An 18,055-nucleotide genomic window follows, 5' to 3' on the forward strand; every position below is an offset into this window, starting at 1 on the left:
GTTTACCCGTCACCGGGCTTAGTAGAGAGTTTTCACCCATCGCGGGGCTATGTAAAATAAAGTTGTAAGAAGATACTGTGTGTTTATTTCTAATGGATGATTCCTAGAACGTATTGCGTATACTGTACCTTTATACCAGCTATCACTATAAGCCAAGATCGCTACAATGGGAATTCCAGCATCCGACGACCGATTAAACTCCGTTCCTGGAACACAACGTAGGGCAGGAGCCTGACGAAGCAGTATGAATAAAATGTAGCATTTATATTATATTTTAATAGCCTAATATTTTTCTTACTAACATTTTAAATAAATAAAGGTGTGAAAACCGTTTCATGAAAATAAATTTTAAGCAAGGGCTTACTATATTTTACAGTGAGATAAATTTAGAATTTCCTTAGCTGTGCAGAGTAAGATGCATACACGGTACTTCTTTCACGAAAGTCGGTAAACCAGAAAATTATCGAAAATGTCACAGTTTTGTGGTATCCGTTTATATCATTGATATAAATACATTCTTTCTTTTCACAGCTGTTTGTCGACAACCAGGATAAACTATTTTTGGTCAAGTATAATTGTTTTCGTAATGTAGGCCACATTTACCAAGAACAACAACAAAATAATCTGGCGCTGCACTATTTTATTAAAGCTGTTGAAATGGATGAAACAGATGTACAAACAATGTATTGCCTGGCAAATCTAGCACTCAGCATTGAGCAAATTCAGGTGGCCAAGATGTACTACGAAAAATGTATTGAACGCAATCCCAATCATTGGCCTAGTTTAGATGGCATGCTGCAGTTGTTCTGTGCCTCAGGAAATATCATCGAAGTTTTGGCATGGGCTATGCATTGTTTTGAGAAGGATCAAAGTTATAAACGCGCTATCCGCGTGCTAGCCGAAATAGGGGCTCGATTTATGTCATTTCCGTTTTTGGAGGAGCTGTTTGCAATTTTGTACAATGTTAACAAAACAGTTGACACGTCTGCTACGATACCTGTCGTAAATTGTGTGGCATATAATCATATGATCTGGCAGAAGGAGCCAGTTTTTGACTACTTCAAATACAAAATTCACAAACTGGATTGGCTGACCTTAGGAAACTTAATTCTGCAGTTGAATGCCGATTCAGAACAACTAAACCAGGTAATGTATCCAGTAAGAACAGGTACTAAGTACTAATTGTGAGCGATATGGAACTTTGTTTCACGTCTTTCGTTTTTATATGGTTCAATGGTCGATTTTTTTTTACCATTTTTGTTAACCATTTTTTTGTTAACGACCTATTGAGTCAATTTTGTTACGGAATTTAATTAGCAAGGGACTGGAAGGTGAAGTATATTTTCCAATATTCAGAGCCGTAGTACTCCAGGGAGAGCAAGGAGTTGAAGAGAAGAAGTAAAGAAAAGCGTGGAAGGATTGTATATGCAAGCTTAGAGCTTACCGGCGACTTAACTTTTTGTCTGCTACCGTAGAAGTCAAGATCTTTTGGCATTGACATTACAGTCCTTTGCTAATTAAATGCTGTAACAACTGTTGACAAATTCACTCGTCGAAGTCTGTGTATATGTGCGTATGTCAGTGGCGTAGCCAGGGGGATTTGTGGGTTAACCCCCCCCCCCCCAACCCAAAATTAATCTATTTGAAAAAAAATTACTGGACGTGACCAGTGTAATCTTAAAAAGAATATTTAATTTTTAATATTTAAATAATTATTTTCGAAGTTCATTATCTGATCGTTACATTGCGAACATAATTTTTTAAACACCATCGGGACTTTTGGTAAATTGTAGGAATGGGATCTTGTAACTGTAGTGGCTAGAAATAGAAAGCTCTAAAAAGCTTCCAACAAGCTATAGATTGTCAAAATCCGTTCACGAGCGGCGGAGATATTAGACATTTTGTAAGTTTATTCCGCGCTTACAAATCTCCACTAACTAAAAATGGGACCGCTACATACAGAGTATTGTTTTACTGGTGTTTTAGGGGCAAAACTTAACCGATTTTGAATATCGGGGTATGGAAACACATCTACGTGATTCAAGGAACTCGATTCTGGAAACACATTTTGTGAATTACGTCAATACTAAATAAACTATTTCTCAAAAATTAATATCAAAGTTTTCTTTAAAGTCAAAGAATTTGTGAGTTGACATCACAGTGACATTTTTTCTAGAGTTCATGTATTTATCCCTTGGATTAGACGTTGCGTTCAATCGTGAGGTAGATGTTGGAGGGTATATTAATTCACAGATCATTAAGACCTGGTATCAACTGTATTTTTGAATCCCAAAATTCTAGCGAATATTTGGTTTATTTTGCAAGATTTAGGTTATATTGCTGATGGCGCAAAAATCACTTGTTGCGTTATTTATAATCGTCATTTGCCATTTCTAACATGCTCCGCCCCCTCTCTCTCGCTCACTCTCTCCCTCTCCTTCTTCCTTCGTGTTCGTGGCAACTATCACGACTCACATCTATCGTGCTGTTTCTCAATCCATTTCTATGTTTTGTAACAATATTTTCTGCTAATCTGAAATATTTATTAATGTCCAATCATGTGGGAAATGTATATGTGGAAGTTTAAAAAGACCCAACTGTTTTTTGTAAGCCGTTACTCTATAAATTTGTATTTGTATGTTTTAGTTTAGTTTTTTTGCATTTTAGTGTAGAACAGAGCCACTCGTGAAAACAAGTTTAATATTGCATCCTACTTGGTGAATAACATATTTGCTCAGGACTAGCAAATTCGTTTGTATTATGAGAAGACTTTAACTATTTTCAAATGTTCACACCCTCAAGATGAAAGGAGTATCCCTTCGGAAACTATGGGTAGGCAGGTGGCCAAAAATCGAAAACTACATACAACTCCAATATAATTAGATCTATTCAAAGCTTTTATATAGACTATTATTAAGGTAATTCGTGGCTATCTCAGAAAAATATTTAACTTAACTGGGTAATATGCATGTTGAAAGATAAAAAAATTGAAAAGGGATGTGGGAAGCGTCGTGGTGAAATAAAACGACCGAACAGTACTCGATGCGCGAAACGAATGGCGATTTATATTTTCTACGTGCCCTTACATGTTTTTACATTTGCTCATACCGAGGGGTGCGCGCAACTGTTTTCAGGTAGCGCCACCACATAACCCCCTCCAATTACACCAGAAATCTCACCTTGTGTCCTGATGGGGTAATTCGTGTTTTTGAATCCGGTATAGGGTGTACAGCTATATCCTCTTCACATATGAAGGCAGGTTTGATGCGGTCCGCTAATCAGAATGTCAAAGTACTTACTGTACCGCTCCACGATTTGGTATGGTCCATTATACGGTTGCACTAACGATCCTTTTACAGCATCGTTTCTGACGAAAACATGAGTGCACTTTGCTAGGTTTCGATTGATGAAAAATTTTGGTTTATCGTGATGATGAGTTTCAGTTGGCTTTAGTTTACCCATTGTATCTCGTAGTTGCTTAGCGAACTCAGAACCGTCAAGGTTGTTTGATGTTGCATGCCCGAGGTATTCTCCAGGTAGACGTAATGTTTGTCTGTACACTAACTCGGCGACCGAACATTGAAAATCTTCGCGGAAAGCTGTCCGAAGTCCCAGCATTATCAGCGGCAAACGGTCGCTCCAATGTTTTGAGTCTACCGACATGATAGCAGCTTTTAAGGTTCGATGGAAACGTTCCACCAAACCGTTGGCCTGGGGGTGATACGCGGTCGTTCGAATGTGTTCGGATCCAAAAGCTTTCGACAGCTCACGAAACAGTTCTGACTCAAATTGCCTGCCTTGATCAGAAGTAATGGTTTCAGGTACGCCAAAGCGGGAAATCCAATTTGCACAAAGAGCTGTGGCGATACTTTCCGCGGTCATATCTGATAGAGGCACCGCTTCGGGCCAACGAGTGAATCGATCAACTATTGTCAAAACTGCCCATAAACGCAAAAGAATCCCATGTGGATTTTTGTCGAAAATGAGTTATCCGTTGGATTGCATTCTGTATCACAACTGAATCACACTGCACAAATAAGATTACCGGGTTTGTTCAGAAAATATAAAAAAATACCAAAACATGGTTGTCCCATCCATTTGGCTCAATGCATGGGACAATCTTGAACAGCGTTTTTCTCGGCTTGCTGTTTTTCAACATGGGACTCTTATGCTGTTATGGGCAGAAAAGGTAACGATGCCCACCAGACGGTGGCAGAGGTCCTACTAAATCCACATGAATGTGTTGAAAACGCGCACCAGGAACGGAAAACTTTTCAAATGGTGTCTTAGTATGCCGGTGAATTTTGGATTGTTGACACTGGATACAATTTCGTACATATTTGTTAATATCCTTGTTCATGTTTGTCCACCCAAAGCGACTTGCTATTAAACGTCGTGTGGAACGTGCACCGGGATGTGCTAATCCGTGCATGTGCTTGAGAATAGTATTTCGATACTGTAAAGGGATGTATGGTCTTATTCTATTACGCGAAACATCGCAGTAAATTAACTTGCGGGCCAATGGAGTTTGGCGGAGCTCCAACTTCAATGAGGTAGGGGATTTCAATAAGCGCTGCAGGTCATCGTCACTTACCTGATCCGAGGCGATTTTGTCGAAATCTATCGGTGAAGGAATGCTTACTGCATCTACTCTCGACAATGCGTCCGCAACGATATTTTGCTGTCCGCTTATGTGTCGTATGTCGTTGGTAAATTGCGAAATATATTGAAGGTGCCGTTCCTCATGATCGGTGAAAATAACGAACTGTCTGCCCTCAAGCATATGTCGAAAATACTGAACAGACATCTTCATTGCAGTGAGCTCTCTTCCGAATGTTGAATATTTCGCCTGGGCTGGCGAAAATTTCTCGGAGTTAAAACCCAGCGGCGTCCAATGTCCGTTGTCGAATGAAGTACAGCTCCGGCCGCGGTGTTCGATGCATCTATAAACAATCCCAGCGGCTTCTTTGGATCAGGGTAATGTAGTAGTGCTGATTTTGCTAATGATTGCTTACACCGTTCAAACGCCGCAGTGGATTGAGTTGACCAGACTAGCTTCCTCGCATCGTTCTTTCGGTTATCGGGAACTAGTCGTCGCAGTTCAGCTTGGATATCAACAGCTCGAGGAATAAAGCGTTTGTAGCAGTTTACAAGAGCTAAAAAACGTCGTAGTTCTTTAACGGTTGAAGGCAACGGGAATTCTGTCACTGCTCGGACACGCTCGGGAAGAGGCAAGATACCATCTTTGTTTACCGAATAGCCCAGAAACTCGACGCTTGGCTCTGCAAATCGACTTTTTGCTACGTTGATGATGAGCCCATATGACTGCAATCGTTCGAGAACGGCGCGAACGTGAACGTAATGCTCCTCTTCAGAGGTCTATGCGACATATATATCATCCACAAAGACAACTACGAAATCTAGGTCGGCGAACACTTTGTGCATGAACCGTTGGAAGGTCTGACTTGCATTGCACAGACCGAACTGCATACGAGTGAATTCGAAGAGACCGAAGGGCGTTATTACAGCGGTCTTGTGAATGTCAGCCGGCTCGACCGGGATCTGATGATATGCTCTTTCCAAATCCAGAGTTGTGAAGATCGTTTTGCCCTGAAACGCGTTCAGTTAGTCATGGATGTGTGGGACTGGGTATCGATCTGGTACTGTTACCTGGTTCAAAGCACGATAATCTCCAACAAATCTCCAATCACCGTTTTTCTTCCGTACGCAATACAGCGGGCTGGCCCAAGCGCTGCCTGAAGGACGACAGATACCAAGTTCAGTCATCAGTTGAAACTCCTTCCTTGCTGCTTCCAGCTTGTCGGGTGGCATTCTGTGACATTTAAAAGCCACCGGAGGGCCTTTTGTTTGGATGTGATGAGTGATATCGTGCTGTGCTTCTGTCGTAATTGTGGTTGGAATTGTAACGCTACGGAAATCACTTAAAAGCTCTCGAAAAGGATGATCGGACGCGACAACCATGATGCTATGTACCACCTTTAGACGACAACTTGATCGTATCATCCACTAACCTCCGGTGCTTAACGTCAACTTGAATACCGAACGCTGCTAGAAAATCGGCACCTATTATGGCCGCACCAACATCTGCTACCAGAAAACACCAGTTGAATCTTCGTCGTAATCCCAAATCAGTTGACAGATAACCTTTACCGTAAACTTTTATTTTAGTTCCATTTGCAGCGTGGAGATCAAATGAAGTAGCTCCTTTCGATCTATCATTATTTTTAGCCGGTACGATGGAAACGTCGGAACCGGTGTCAATCAGAAATTTAAAATTGCTCGTGCGGTCGTGAAGAAATATGCGGCGACTCGTAAATGAATCGTTCACACCCGTCGCTCCGGATGAACAATTGATTAGTTTTTTGAGTGGTTATACTTGCAGGATTCTCGGCATTTTAGTGCGCGTCCGCCATACTTGCGATGATACCAACAAATTTCCTCTTCTCTTGACGATCTAGACGCCGAACGAGTGCGTTGTGAATCCCTCCGTGACGCTCGCATATGCCGTATCTCGGCCGTGAGAACCGCAATTTGGTTCCGTATATCGTTGTACTCGTTCACGTTGTTGACATCCGGATCACTTGACGTGGCCGCAGTATGACTGGTTGGGGATTCTAACATTTTATCCGCCATCTCCGCTAGTTTCCCGATTGTACCGTCGCTGATAGAAAGGATTGCTTTAACGTTAGGTGGCATTCTTTGAAGAAAAAGCATCTTCAATAAGTCGTCTGTTACGTTTAATCCTGCGGCCATCTCTTGCATCTTTGCGAGTAAGTGAGTCGGCCGCATATCACCTAAGTCACAGGAACCTAGCAGCCGCTCGAGTCTGCCTTGCGCAGACACTTGAAATCTTGCAATCAGACGATTTTTTACTGCGTCGTATTCGTTCTCGTTTGGCGGATTGCTAACCAAATCGGTTACGTGACAGATTACCGAATGGTCGATCTTGGCGATGATGTGGTAAAACTTCGTGTGGTCGCGAACAACGTTGGCAAAGGCGAACTGTGCTTCCGCCTGGGCGAACCACATCACCGGATCATTTTTCCAAAAATCCGGAAGCTTGACGGCGACACTTGCCGCTGCTGCTTGATTTGCGTTTTCTAATTCACCGGGGTTAGACATTTTAACTTTTACACGTTCAATCGTGATTTTCGTCGGGGTCACCAATGTGGGAAGCGTTGTGGTGAAATAAAACGACCGAACAGTACTCGAAGCGCGAAACGAATGGCGATTTATATTTTCTACGTGTCCTTACATGTTTTTACATTTGCTCATACCGAGGGGTGCGCGCAACTGTTGTTTAGCGCCACCACAGGGACATTCCACGTGCGTTATTTAAACTCTTCGTATCTCTATTGAAAGAAACATGCTCAAAGTTAGAAGACACATGCAAGTGCGATGTGTCTTCCAACTTATCGTCGTCCATTTTTGCTCTATACTGAGTACACTTCAATTGATGTTTCAATGGCAGTCACAATTAGTAGAGGCGTTAGATAATTCAGTACACGTTTCGTTTGAGTTCTCCGTATTGTACAAGTAAATTAGCGAGGATTACAATCAGAGTTTATGCATTGGACAGGTAGTTGAACTGACTACATTTTTGCCATCCTGGCAGTGCGAACCATTTCTTTTTCATAGTATTGGTTTGTATAGGACTCATTTATCCATATTTCCTTAACTAGAATTCCAAACGAAACAATATGCAAGCTATAAGGAGGAATGGAAAGAGACTGCATCATAATAAACTGAATTTGTGCTATCGACATAGCCTAGATACTTCAAAATATTTACTTCGATGCAAAGGTATACTATGAAATATCTTCCTGTCTCATTCACTAATCGCATTGTGACCAAAAATGCAACTTTGAATTCCAAAATAAATTGTGCGTTCCAGGTGCCTGGTGACTAATTAAAGTCCATCAATAAAGTAGGAACGCCAGATAATCTTAAACGAAATGGTGAAATGAAAAATAATGGAAACCGTAGAAAGCCCATTGTATATTAATCAGCCATTTTTTCAGACAATGGGATTTTCAAAAACAATTCATAGCTTTCTGGTGCAATGGTTCTTAAACTCGTAGAAGCCGGTTTATTTATTTACTTTATTCAAAATTGTTTTTTATTTTATTCTAAATAGACATTTTTTCAATTTCTTCATTTCATAGATTTCATTGGTCTTGTTTATTTTATTCATTTTGAATATTTAACTAAGTATATGATCATTCATGTTATTTATTTATTCCATCCAGCATTCTCTTTATTCATTTTGTTCATTTGGGTTAATTTTATCGATCTTATTCTGATCAGTTTTTTTGTGCATTTCATTCATATCATTCATTTAACCAACCGTTTCAAAAACTGAATCTATACTTTATAATAAGATGCTCGAAAGAGTTTGACCCAATTGGCTGAAGTGCTTACAGCACCTTGCACCCTAGTTAAGTGAGAGGAGGTGAAATTGTTTAATGTTATTTTTTCAATGTTTATATATTTTATCTAAATAATTTTCTTATTGTAAATACATCCATTTTGCACTGAAATGTTGTTGAATAAGCTCCTCATAAATAACCTGCCCTACTAACACAAACTCCTATTCCTGAAATATCTATATAAGTAGTATGGGTTCCCTGCACTTTCGCAAGTAGATATTGAACTAACATTCCTTCCCTTCCTCCACGATTGTAAGGACGTGGCCTGGTGTACACTATGATGCTTGTTGCACTATGAAGAAAAAGCGTTAATCCCAAATGTTTTTTTTTTCTTGCGACACGATATAGTGGATATTTTAATAAATATTAGCTGATCATTGTACAGCCACCCACGATAAGTGCAATCGTATATTCTATGCTATGCTTCATTCATATAACTTAATTTATTTACTATTCTCATTCTATGCATTCGATTCATTTTGCCCCGTTCATACATGTTATTCAGTTTCTTCATTGTAGTAATTTCACTATTTTTTCAGTTTCATTCATTTCATCCAAATTATTTATTTGATTTTTTTTCTAATAATTTATAACTTTTTAACATCGCTTAATTTTTCATTCCAATCAATTCATTTTATTCTGTCCATTTTCTCCTTTTTATTCATTTTATCAATTCTATTCGTCTTGCTTATTTGTTTTGTTTGTGTTTTTCATTCATTTAATTTATTTTTATTTTATTCATTTCATTCATTCCATTCATTTTATTCATTTGATCCATTCATTCATTGGATTCATTGGATTCACTAAATTCATTTGATTCATTCGATGCATTTGATTCATTCAATTCATTTTGATCATTTCCTTAAATTTATTAGTTTTGTGTTCAATCATTCCTTTTATTAATTGCATTCAATTTGTTAGTTTGAGTCATTTTAATTTATTTTGTTAATCTTGTAACTATTTCTAAATATTGTCTATTTTTTCATTTAATGAGCTAATATAATTTGCTTATAGTATTTTATAATTTTTATTTATATTACATTTTATAAGTTTGAATACCTTTTATTTCATTTTTGCTTTATTTTTTTTATTTCGTTGTTTTTATTGATTTTTTATAATTACTTCAGTTTATTCGTGGTTTTATTCGTGCAGGACTACAAGCTGTTTTCATCCCACCTCTAGTGGGGTGCCTACTTCGCCTGAGTTCTGCCAACTAATGATTGGTCCAACGGTGATATGTGTAAGAAATGTCGCATCTCACTGCTAGGTGGAATTAATCTGTTTTTTTATATCTCGATATGCTACATACAAAGAGTTTATATATATATATATATATATATATATATATATATATATATATATATATATATATATATATATATATATATATATATATATATATATATATATATATATATATATATATATATATATATATATATATATATATATATATATATATATATATATATATATATATATATATATATATATATATATATATATATATATATATATATATATATATATATATATATATATATATATATATATATATACCCAGGTTTTTTACGCGGATTTTCCAATCAACGCGGTTTTTGCAAAAATATTCTAAGTCATTTTTAATGCAAAAGACTTAGCCTTTTTTCTGAAAAAAAAGTCCTTTTAAATGCAAAGAACTGAGAAGAATTTTGGCAGTTTTTATTTTGCGCGGATTTCGGCATAAACACGGTTTTTGCAAAAAATATTCTATAGTCCTTTTGAATGCAAAAGATGGATCTAGAAGATTCCTTATGGCCCCCACTCCAACAATATGGGTATTTTCGGAATGGACTTGAAGAGTAGGTGCCAGAAATTGATTTTTGGCGTCATTTTGAAATCCAAGATGGCGAATTCCGGTTCAGTGAAATTCGCTATAACCCAATCAATATGGGTATTTTCGGAATGGTCTTGAAGAGTAGGTGCCAGCAATTGATTTTTGACGCCATTTTGAAATCAACGATGGCAACTTCCGGTTTAGTGAAATTCGCTATATGTAACCCAATCAATATGGGTATTTTCGGAATGGTCTTGAAGAGTATGCGCCAGAAATTGATTTTTGACGCCATTTTGAAATCAAAGATGGCGACTTCCGGTTTAGTGAAATTCGCTATAACTCAATCAATATGGGTATTTTCGGAATGGACTTGAAGAGTAGGTGCCAGAAATTGGTTTTTGACGCCATTTTGAAATCAAAGATAGCGACTTCCGGTTTAATGAAAAGAAGATCACTAAGATGCAGATACTGAAAAAGGCAATTCTGAAGTAAGCTGAGCAGAAAGCTGCGGAGAAAGAAAAAAGGGCGTAAACAAAAGTGTAAAGAAGAAAATAGAAGAACAAGAAGTACACAGTGATCTGGAGCTAAAGAACAATACAGAAGAAATAAAGAAGAAAGGTCTAACGTTGCAGTACAAATAATTAACAAAAAGTATGCGAAGAGAATCGAAACCATATACAGAATGACGTAAGATGCAGAGGAAGGAAAGGAAAGAGCGGAGATGACTGGGAAACCGAACGACAATGGCAAGGAAACCAGATAAGTGAATTAATTACTTTCTATGATTGATGTAATGTAACAAAAAAATAGATGTAGAACTAATTTTTTTTCCCGACGTGAATGCACCCTTTCGGTGTAAAATGTCGTTAATAAAAACAAAAAAAAAGCTATAACCCAATCAATATAACCCAATCAATATAGGTATTTTCGGAATGGTCTTGAATTGTAGGTGCCAGAAACTGATTTTTGACGCCTTTTTGAAATCATAGATGGTGGCTTCCGGTTTAGCGAAATTCGCTATAACCCATTCAATATGGGTATTTTCGGGATGGACTTCAAGAGTAGGTGCCAGAAGTTGATTTTTGACGTTATTTTCAAATCAAAGATGGCGACTTCCGGTTTAGCGAAATTCGCTGTAACCCAATCAATATGGGTATTTTCGGAATGGTCTTGAAGAGTAGGTATTAGAAATTGATTTTTGACGCCATTTTGAAATAAAAAATGGCGACTTCCGGTTTAGCGAAATTCGCTATAACCCAATTAATATGGGTATTTTCGGAATGGTATTGACAAGTAGGTGCTAGAGATTTATGTTTGACGTTTCCGAAAATATCCATATTGATTGGGTCACAGCGAATTTCGCTAAACCGGAAGTCGCCATTTTGGATTGCAAAATGGCGTCAAAAATCACTTTCTGGCACCTACTCTTCAATACCATTCCAAAAATATCCACATTGATTGAGTTATAGCGAATTTCGCTAAACCGGAAGTCGCCATCTTTGATTTCAAAATTGCGTCAAAAATCAATTTCTGGAACCTACTCGTCAAAGCCATTCCGAAAATACCCATATTGTTGGGGTGCGGGCCATAAGGAATCTTCCAGACCCGTCTCTTCTATCTTTCCGAAAATCTTCTAAGTCTTTTGCATTCAAAAGGACTTAGAATATTTTTTGCAAAAACCGTGTTAATTGCGAAATCCGCGCAAAAAAAACTTCCAAAAATATTCGAAGTCTTTTGCTGAGTTTTTTTTTTGCGCGGATTTTCGAATTAGCGCGGTTTTTTTTTACGCGGATTTTCCAATTAACGCGGTTTTTTACGCGGATTTTCCAATTAACGCGGTTTTTTACGCTGATTGTCCAATTAATGCGGTTTTTTACGCGGTTTTTTTACGCGGTACGTATCCCCCGCGTAAAAAAAAACCTGGGTGTATATATGTCAAAGTTTGTATGTATATGATTTATTGACTCCCAAACGGCTTAACCGATTTCCGTGAAAATTTACACACAGTAGGCATTTTTTATGGAGCGTGTTTGTGTGCTATTGGTTGGGGATTATCTACCCACCAGATGGCGCTACAGAACAAATATTGTTTTCCTCCTATTTCGTTAAAAATCGCAGCAACGCGCGATGGGTATTAGCTAGTCTTCAATAAAGGTATTTTAAATGAAATTCCATACAACTTTGCTGAAGATATCAAGTCTCTTACTACTTTTTTGAAGAGTTGATTTTCCATTATCATTTCTAGGAGGATTTATGACTACAATGATTATGTCAGAAGACGTTTTCTATGTTGGGACACTTGTTGCTAAACTTTCACTTAAATACTTTACTTACCAATCAGTCTAAGGTCATGTTGTCATGAGCTGTATCAAGAAGTCGGCACCGCAGGGCACGACTGTTTGTCGCCTCGCAGGGCACGACTACTCCTCGGGTCTCCTTCTTCTTGACAGATCTCTCCTCCTTGTAGCTGTCGGATTAGTTGCTAGAACAATTAGACCAAGTTGTTCACCATTCTGACGACATGACCAGCCTACCGCAGGCAGTCAAATTGCGCTGAGCGAACAATGGGTGGTTCTTCAAACTACTGTTCCAATTCGTTATCCATACGCCGTCTCCACATTCCGTTTTTCATACGCATCCCATTGTGGATCAACACGTTCCATTCGAAAACACTTGGATCGCGTTGGTCTCCCGCCAGCCTGCTCCAGATTTCTTAACCGGTCTAATGAGCGATATGTAGAAGGTTAACTTCATGCGGTGTCGATCGAAGGGTTTTTCAAAGCCCAAAGTAACAACGTTCAGCTGCAAGAATACGTTTCCAAATAATTTTTTTTGAAGTCATTAGTGAGCTCAAATACAGAATCAGCTCGATATCATCGCCATCAATCGACATACTCGGTTGGAGGCATAACCTCTTACTCTCATGTACTATGTCTGACGCATTTGTGACTAGCTCAATTCGCTTTGCTTCAACCGTCAGCCGGATGTACGTCCGGTGAAGCTAAAAAGCTGAACGGGCTTCCAGACAACCGTGCCACTCGTATCAATTCTCGCTCTTATTATCACATCTTGCCGTAGCCCTTTCCGAATTTCAAAGATACTCGAAAGTATCTCTAATACTCATCACAGATCACTCGATCTATTGTCCGGAAATTCGTATTTGGGCATCATATGCCAATTTTGTGAGAACACCCTCAGCAATGTGATTGCTCGGTAACTAGTTACCTTAATCCCGCTTAACACCCTTTTTGTAGATGGGACATACTACTTCCTCCATTGAATTCTCCGGTAAAATCTGTTTCTCCCAGATCTTCAAAACCACCCAGTGGAGTGCTCTAACCAACGCCTCTCTTCCGTGTTTCAGCAGCTCACAAGGCAGTTGATCATCGCCAGCGGCTTTATCAGTTTTCAACTGTCCGATCTTCTCAAGAATCTTAGGCAGATACGGCGCAGGGAATCTGTCGTCGGCTGTGCATGTCCCCACGCTGATTCTTACGATACTCTCATCGTCTACTGCTATTTCAATATTCGTCATAATACACTTATCGATCAGCTCACACTCGGTGCGGTCGTGAGGTCTCCATTAGCCCTCAAAAAGTCACGCGGGTCTCAGAGGCCCGGCACGTTACAATTTTTTTTTTTATTTCAATTATAGAGGTTTTAACCTTAAGGTCATTCGCCTCTTCGGGTTAGAAAAATCTCGTAGGAAAAATTTCTAACCCTATGTGCGGGGTCGGGACTCGAACCCAGGTGCGCTGCGTACAAGGCAATCGATTTACCAATACGCTACGCCCACTACCCGGCACGTTACAATTTTTTAGTTACAAAAAATGTCAATGCAGGATGGATGGCATGGAAATTTTGATAAGTAGCTTTGAAATCTATAACAAAAATAAAGAATTGTGAAATTTTCATCTATGGAGTGATTCGCAGCTATGTTTGGATTTTTTACATGCACAAAAAGGCAAGCCATGCTATATTTACTAGGAATACCATGGGTTTTATACATTAATATTTATCTGATAAAAAAAAACATTTTGATGAGTTCATCTTTATATTAGCAGGACTTTTTTCAAGTTTTGATTGATTTTATCTTTTTGCCTATTCTTATAAGAAAAATAGCATACGATAATGACGCGTGCCATATTTTTTTTGGGTAAATACTTTCATTTCACCCACTGTGGTCTACTTGACAATTGTTCGGATACAACATAACCTAACTCTGTCGTTATTATATTTTGTTGACTATTCTTTGTGTTATAGTTGTCGTAGTTATTCAAATTGTAGGATCTAGAAGCAACAAAAAAATGAAATGGCTATAAGACGATCTGACCATGTTTTCAATCGTCTCAAGGAATCTGAAATAATGGAAGAAATTCGAGTAAATTCAACAGCAGATGATTTCGAAACTGATTTGCAAAGCAAGGAAGAAGTTGCGAATGATATTGCTTCCGACGATGAATTTGATGCAGACTCGGAAGAAGAATCTGAATATGTACTCCGGTTAGGCATCAGAAGAAATTAATAGCAACCCAGAAACATTTATTGGTCGTGTTCAAACGAAATGGAGCTCAGAATCAATCGACAGTCGACGTGATCTTCGGAATACTAACCTTTTGGAAAAAAATCCACTTTTCTACGTCCATCGCATTATACGCTGAAATCGGGATTTGCTGGGTGTTCGTACTCATCATCCTGTAATTCCGGAACCGGAAGTCGGATCAATTATAAATCCAATAGCAGCCAAAGGGAATGCTGTACCTTTCATTTGAAACCAATGTTACGTTTGATTATTATGTCGGCACAAAAACACATTTAAAGTTAAGCCAGCAAATCAATGTATCGATACTAAAAGCAGCACGAAACAAAAGTACCACAGACAAATAGTTGTAATAGCGACTTGAAGAGCCCCTCGCACAGACAGTTCCAGAACATCGCATAAGACAAGCACGACAACACCTTAACACGTACTTCCACAGCAGACCTTCCTCAAAGTGTATCCGTCGCCGCAGAACGAGACAAAAAGGGAAACAAAGCATCTCGATTCTCGTGGACAAAGTCATTGCTTTTCGCTGGCAAAAGCACACGCGGATCAGTGCAGGTCGGTTAGTCAGAGTGGCAGCAAGTGCAGGAGAGCAAACCGCTTCAACCGTCACAGAAGACACACGCAAAGGTGGGCTAAAGTGCACCCAACGAACGGAACGTCACCCAGTAGAGGTAGGAAAAGACAAATTCATTAAAAAAGGGTCAGCAAAATCATGTGATATTCCTCGACAGAAAGCCGCTGTGCCTAGTCATCCTACCGATCTCACCCGTGGTTGGAACGGCACGAAAGTGGAACGGCAAGTGGTCCACCACGGCAGAACCGACAGGGTCTGGAAGAGGGCGGAACAACCACATCAGGTGCACGCAATTCTTCGGGATTTGGCAAATGCCATCTGAATACGATCTTTCTGCAGGGGCGAAACACAGACAACGCCAGTGTTCGAGGAAAAGCATTACTGGCAGGTCAAAGCCCACAATTGTCAAGTGCAACAAGCAACGATCGAACAAGGAAGGATCAACATTAATCGTGCAACGCTTCATTTCATTGCACAATCACAACAGGGGATCGACGAGTAAGTCCGGTTGATCGATGAATTTGGCGAGACATAACATATGCTCTCTTATTTAGGGTTCCCTGTTGTGCCGGACCTAAGAGTCGACGAGAACAAACTGCTGGCAGGCACGCCATCCTCTTCAGGACAGTAGGGACGACCAATTGTACGGTTGAGACGAGTGAGATTTGTAAGGCGGTGCGGGAACCAACGGTACGTGGGAAGTCGTCAGGAGCCGCGGCGAGCCGAGGGGAGAAAGCGAGGACGGTGAAGATGTGCGAAAAGTGGAAGTCCGGGAAGTCGTGCGAGATGGCATAGAATAGGCGATGACCGCACGGGGCCGAAGGCCCGCTGTGAATACATAGAGATTAAGAATCAAGTGCACGCAATAATAGGAACCTCAAGTTAGATGAACAGGAGAGCAGGATCCCTGCAATAAATGTTTGAGATACAATAATTGAGTAGTTTGGTTCTATTTGATTTGGTTTTTGGGAGTTAGCACATCCCTTTTGTTACACTGGCGCCCAACCAAATCGAACCATTATTACCGTTTGGAAATTTTTCTCCACAATTTAGTATAACTACACGTTTGTATACCCTTTAGTATAGTAACATGGATCCTCAGCATTTGAGCGATGAGGAACTTAACTACGAGTTAGCTTTGCGTCATATCAATCAATTAGGCTCAGCTACTCGGAGAATTAAGGGAGTCAAGCTGAAGTCATTAATCCAGCAAGAACTCTTAAACAACATACATGTTGCCTCGTCTGAACATGCTTTGAACGCAGACGAGAACATCAGTCGTTGTGAACAGCAAATAACATTGTTAATACCGATGATAGAAAAGGCGCTCAAACAGCGAAATAATGACTTTCTACTTCAATGTAAATCGCGCCTTCTGCATTGTAGAAAACGTCTGTCAATAATAAATCCACCAAAAGTCCTAATCGACATTCACGCGTCACTAATGATACAGGTAAATTATACACTCGAGGATATGGATGATAGCTTTAGGGAGCTCAAATACAGAATCAGCTCGATATCATCGCCATCAATCGACATACTCGGTTGGAGGCATAACCTCTTACTCTCATGTACTATGTCTGACGCATTTGTGACTAGCTCAATTCGCTTTGCTTCAACCGTCAGCCGGATGTACGTCCGGTGAAGCTAAAAAGCTGAACGGGCTTCCAGACAACCGTGCCACTCGTATCAATTCTCGCTCTTATTATCACATCTTGCCGTAGCCCTTTCCGAATTTCAAAGATACTCGAAAGTATCTCTAATACTCATCACAGATCACTCGATCTATTGTCCGGAAATTCGTATTTGGGCATCATATGCCAATTTTGTGAGAACACCCTCAGCAATGTGATTGCTCGGTAACTAGTTACCTTAATCCCGCTTAACACCCTTTTTGTAGATGGGACATACTACTTCCTCCATTGAATTCTCCGGTAAAATCTGTTTCTCCCAGATCTTCAAAACCACCCAGTGGAGTGCTCTAACCAACGCCTCTCTTCCGTGTTTCAGCAGCTCACAAGGCAGTTGATCATCGCCAGCGGCTTTATCAGTTTTCAACTGTCCGATCTTCTCAAGAATCTTAGGCAGATACGGCGCAGGGAATCTGTCGTCGGCTGTGCATGTCCCCACGCTGATTCTTACGATACTCTCATCGTCTACTGCTATTTCAATATTCGTCATAATACACTTATCGATCAGCTCACACTCGGTGCGATCGTGAGAAGGTCTCCATTAGCCCTCAAAAAGTCACGCGGGTCTCAGAGGCCCGGCACGTTACAATTTTTTTTTATTTCAATTATAGAGGTTTTAACCTTAAAGTCATTCGCCTCTTCGGGTTAGAAAAATCTCGTAGGAAAAATTTCTAACCCTATGTGCGGGGTCGGGACTCGAACCCAGGTGCGCTGCGTACAAGGCAATCGATTTACCAATACGCTACGCCCACTACCCGGCACGTTACAATTTTTTAGTTACAAAAAATGTCAATGCAGGATGGATGGCATGGAAATTTTGATAAGTAGCTTTGAAATCTATAACAAAAATAAAGAATTGTGAAATTTTCATCTATGGAGTGATTCGCAGCTATGTTTGGATTTTTTACATGCACAAAAAGGCAAGCCATGCTATATTTACTAGGAATACCACGGGTTTTATACATTAATATTTATCTG

At 39.5% G+C, this 18,055-nt stretch overlaps 2 protein-coding genes across 2 annotated transcripts in view; one reads left to right on the top strand and one right to left on the bottom strand.

Annotated features, from left to right (window-relative positions):
- The window catches only part of LOC131680308 (calcineurin-binding protein cabin-1-like), a 1,393,806-nt gene that overhangs the window by 252,091 nt on the left and 1,123,660 nt on the right, over nucleotides 1-18,055 (top strand). The window contains exon 3 of the mRNA XM_058961029.1: nucleotides 532-1,146. Coding sequence (XP_058817012.1) covers nucleotides 532-1,146 — 615 coding nt within the window. The remainder of the gene's footprint in view (nucleotides 1-531; nucleotides 1,147-18,055) is intronic.
- LOC131683107 (uncharacterized) lies at nucleotides 5,779-7,169 on the bottom strand. The gene is made up of 2 exons (XM_058964927.1): nucleotides 6,033-7,169; nucleotides 5,779-5,929 (listed from the first exon to the last, which is right to left on the bottom strand). The coding sequence occupies exon 1, from the start codon at nucleotides 7,141-7,143 to the stop codon at nucleotides 6,376-6,378; it is 768 nt and encodes a 255-aa protein (XP_058820910.1). The 5' UTR covers nucleotides 7,144-7,169; the 3' UTR covers nucleotides 5,779-5,929; nucleotides 6,033-6,375.

This window comes from Topomyia yanbarensis, chromosome 2, assembly GCF_030247195.1.
Source record: "Topomyia yanbarensis strain Yona2022 chromosome 2, ASM3024719v1, whole genome shotgun sequence".
Lineage (NCBI taxonomy): Eukaryota > Metazoa > Arthropoda > Insecta > Diptera > Culicidae > Topomyia > Topomyia yanbarensis.

What these genes read in the sequence shown, in the direction of transcription:
- LOC131683107 (XM_058964927.1), bottom strand. Translation starts at nt 7,143, where the DNA reads ATGTCTAACCCCGGTGAATTAGAAAACGCAAATCAAGCAGCAGCGGCA.